This window comes from Rhipicephalus sanguineus, chromosome 5 (genome assembly GCF_013339695.2).
Source record: "Rhipicephalus sanguineus isolate Rsan-2018 chromosome 5, BIME_Rsan_1.4, whole genome shotgun sequence".
Taxonomy (NCBI): Eukaryota; Metazoa; Arthropoda; class Arachnida; order Ixodida; family Ixodidae; genus Rhipicephalus; species Rhipicephalus sanguineus.
In genome coordinates, this window is record NC_051180.1 from 157825192 (window position 1) to 157829794 (window position 4603).

Sequence of the window (4603 nt, forward strand, 5' to 3'; positions counted from 1 at the left end):
ACCAGTGAAAGATCACGTGGTGAGGATCATATTCATGTTTTCTTTCTTGCCACGTGAGGCCCCAGTGGTCATTTTTGCGACTTTGGTGAAGAAATAAAAGTACAAATCTATGTGTGATGCAGAAAGTAGAGTTTGTTTCAGCCAATAAAAGAAACAATCTTTCCATTAGTGGCGTTATCTCAATTAATGTTCTGAGCTATTGTCTGTCCCTTCAACACACGAAATATTGCACGACGGAAGTGTAGTAGTATTGCGCCAGGCATCAAAAAATGTGAACTGCGCAACGTATTGTAGGTTTAAACGCCTACCAATTACAATGTGCGTGGGTATAATTAATGTTCATTATCAGCCACAACATCAACCAAGTATGCAGCTGCATGGGTGCGTGCGTTGCCTTATGCACGCATAGAGGGCACTTCACCAATTCGCAAAAGGAAGAATTATGACACAGAGGGCCTTTACAACTGCACTAGCAGTATGCATTGTAGGACAGTTTGAAATGGCTAATGTTATGCGCACAGACGTTCCTTTCCTCGCGGCACGGTGTCCACTGGGAAGCAAAGCTAGGCTAGTGATTGAGAAGGCAATGTGAATGGGGTCCCATTACGCTGTCGCGTTATCCTCTTGAAGGTGAAGCTCAAGCGTCCTCCAAATTTCTTGTGCATTTGTCGAGACACGTTTATTTTTTCTGTTTTTCTTGCGCAATTTTTCTTTCCTCCAAAGCTCGGGGAGTGCCTCATATGTACTAGTTTGCCACGTTTCTTCACGGGATGCAGTGGTGTTGCCAGAACTAATGTGAACTTTGTGTTGTTGAAATCAAATGCAGGGATTGCGCGCAGTGAAGCAATGCCAGGCTCAATTGCAAGTGATGCAGCTGTTGCTGCGGCAGTACATGATCACTTGCGCAGTCATGCGGCCAACACAGAGTGCTTTTGGGATACGGTCAGCCTTGTGGACATGGCCATGGACGCGTCAGCTGAGCATGTCGTGGCTGAATTTGCTCTTGACTCATCTATAGATGAAGGTACTGTCATTCATGTGTACCTGCATGTGTAGTCTGTAATGGCATATCTGTTACTTTTGCAGCATTGGGCCTTCCGACGGAGCTCATCTATACTCGTTCGCACGAGCATGGTATTTAAGTTTCATTTCATACATTTACTCTAAGGCCCTTACAAGTGTTTTAGAGAGGATGGGAAATATGCCAAGGGACATAGTCACAGAGAGCAGACTTGTGTGTGCCTCGATCAGTGGTGCTGACAATAGAATGGGAAGCTGATTATAGTCTTGAATGCTGGGACTCACTGGAAAGAATATACAAAACAGGAACACACGGTTGCAAAGCATTTAATAGCTGTGTCGTACATCTCTGTAACTGGTTGCAATAAAGTAGTCGATGTTTAACTATTCGGTGCTATGTTCCATGCTGTCATGGGGTTGTAACAGAGAAAAACATAGCAGTCAAACTAGTAAAAACAGAGCTCTTTATTGAAGGAGCCTGTGCCAAACAAAACAAACCATTAACAGTACAATTAAATAGTGGTAAGCTCACAGTCATCGCTTGTTGAGAAAATCTGATCTTTGGTGAATTGTGCTGGCTTTTGTACATGTGTGATCGTAACATTCCAGCATTTTCAGTGATGCTCACGTAAGGTCCACTATGTACACAATTCAGTAAATGCATTATGCATGCAATCTGACTAGAAAATTCAGAAACATTCTAAAATGTATGGCACATATCTACGGTACACGTGTCTCAGATATAGTTGATAAAGCACAGTGACCACAAAAAAAGATTAAATATGTATGTGTGTCAATACGTTTGGGCGTTCTTGCTGTGGTGTTGGCGTCATTGCATCCAAGGAAAAAAAAGTTGAGCACCGATGCTTTAATTAGTTTGCTCGTTGTGTGTAGCTGAGGCAGCCCCAGCAGCACTGGAAGAACTCGTGAATGCAGTGGAAGGACCACTGATTCAGGAGAGTGTGTGGCAAGCAGCAGTACATCCCCAGGCTGCTCCCACACGCCCCTTAACTGAGGGGCTCTTCAATGTTGTTGATGGACAGGCAAGCATTCATTTTTCTTAGACCTTGTGAATGTATCTAATATCCAGTGTTGTATCTGCAAAAACCACCTCTTCTGTAATTATGAGTGCTTAACAAAACGTAAAGTCGAAATCATCGGCATAGGTCTGCAAAATGTGGAGCTCACTCAGACTCAATCATGAAACATATCTTGCTTTCATGAAACAATCATGAAACACATCTTAGGCTCACCAAAGTGTTCGTAATCCGGACTCACTCGGACTCAGACTCATTATAATTTTTCTCAACCGGACTCACTCGGACTCAGACTCATCAAAATATAATTCACTTCGACTCAGACTCGCGGCTCGATCTGAGTCTGAGTGAGCTTGACTGAGTCGACTCATGTGTCCGTTAGCCTAAAATTAGCTTTTTCTAACATAGCGTCAACGCTCTTTAACACCAATATCTCGCTTAATCGGTGCTTTGCATTTAGCACATTTTTATCTCGTACCTTCAAGTGCGAGTTATCAGTGTTTGCACTTAAATAAAAACCTTTTTATTGAAAGAGATGACTCGCACGAGATATTTTTATCAATAACTTCCCGCGAAAAATTTGCGGGGGGAGGTGAAGGCACCTCCTCCCCGTCTCCCTCCGCAACTCACGCCTCTGATCAATAGGAAATGAGCTGACATATGAAAGGTATCGCGTTGAGGCATGTGTGAGTATACGTGAGTACAAACGTGAACCGACATAAGGCTGATAGTAATGCTGAAGTTGAGTAGATAGGACCATACGTCGGCAAAAAATGTGGAGCTCACTCGGACTCACTCATGCAATATATTTTGCACTTAGGGCTCAATCGGGAAAACACTCACCAAAATTTTCCTCAACCGTACTCACTTAGACTCAGACTCACTATAATTTTTCTCAACTGAACTCACTGGGACTCAGACTCACAAAAACTTTACTCACCCGGACTCACTCAGACTCACGTCTCGATATGAGTCTGAGTGAGTCAGCCCATGAGTGTGCTTGCCGACCTATGATCACCGGCACTAAATTCAATACTGTGCAAAGGTTTTTCAGCAAGGAAATTTAGCCCAAGGGCTTTGTCTTGCGCTAATGTGCCTATCTGTGATTCATCATAGTGAATTTCATTGTGTCAATTTATTTTGCATATTCTCTAGGCCAGTGCTAAGGTGAAGATGAGCAGCGCGAATCACAGAAATGCGGAAATACAGGCAAAGAAGGACTGAGGAAGCGAAAGAGTGGGGAACATTATCGCTTAATATTATCCCTTATTTGCACGTCTCTCACAGGCTGCAAAAAATCTGGACAAGATATGGCGTTCAGATAATCTTGTCTGCGCCATGCAAGGTTGGACGTACTTGTAGAATGAGAGATAAATGCCTCAGCGGAGTTTCAACAAGAAACCGCCTCGTGTGTACACTCAGACATGAAAAGAAATTTGTTTAGTGCACCGTGGGCATCGTGCATAAGATAGCCTTAACATGCGGGCACAGTTATATGGTCACAAAGGACACTGTTTCAACAAAAGGCTTGGGGAAACATAGTAAGACCTTATTAACGGAAGGGCTTCTAATTTAGTGTTGCACTGCCAAAGTTGCGGCTGTCAGCCTGAGTCTAATAAAATGTGTGCTTTGGATCGCATCACGACAAAGGGACCTGAACAATTTCTGAGACCTTTAGCATTAAAAAAATTGAGACGTGTGTGAGCAATCAGTGGCCTTACACGATAAGAAAGTCGCACCTTTGAGCCTTTCCCCAATATTCATGAGCCGCAGGTGTTTTGCATATATTGTATTCAGGCAGGACATTAGGCAGAAGCAGTAAATGCCTCCCTTTTGGTTAGAACTTGTCAGCAAAGTTTTTGGCACACTAAATGATAATAAATACCTGCCCTTGATAATGTTTTATGACCGCATTGTTTAACAATTATTTGTTTATTTGTTTGAGGGATGACGTGTGGGATTATTTAATAGTTCACACTGGAACGTGAACACATTTCTGTCGAGTGTTTCACACTGTTTCTTGCATAAATTTAAGCCAACTGACTCATCTCTCACTCAGTAAATTTTTTCAAACAAGTAACGCTAGTGCTGTATGTTGAGAGATAGATATATGCCTTGTGAATCACTTGTGCAGGTGCAGATTGGACGGGGCATGTGGATGCCTGAAAATAAATGGCACTTCGTTATGAAGCCCGCCTCTGACGCCAGGTGGACACTGGATGTGGCACGGCACCTTTGGTCGACATCAGAGGCAGCCCAAAAAACCTTACAGGACAGGCGTGCCGCACCAAAGAGATGCGAGCGCGAAGGTGCCTGCCACACCGGAAAAAGGGGAAGTCATCATGAGTAAGCAACCATAATTAAATAAAGATGTATTTGCAGCCCTGATAAAGACAGGTTTGTCGAAAGGGCTTTAGAGATGCTTGTTGTGCCACAGTTGGGGGGGGGGGGTTCTCATTTTTAGTACAGTAAAATCTTGTTATGTTGGTCTTCAATAATGTGGACTTCTGACCTAGTAAGCATATGGAATATTTATTAGCATGAAA

General features: G+C 43.2%; 1 protein-coding gene across 1 annotated transcript; it reads left to right on the forward strand.

The window, feature by feature from the left end:
* Positions 1 to 838: 838 nt before the first annotated feature.
* On the forward strand, positions 839 to 3281 carry LOC119395033 (uncharacterized). The gene is made up of 4 exons (XM_037662326.2): positions 839 to 1024; positions 1087 to 1134; positions 1915 to 2063; positions 3213 to 3281. Exons 1-4 carry the CDS (start codon positions 847 to 849, stop codon positions 3279 to 3281), a joined length of 444 nt encoding a protein of 147 aa, XP_037518254.1. The 5' UTR covers positions 839 to 846.
* Positions 3282 to 4603: the final 1322 nt, after the last annotated feature.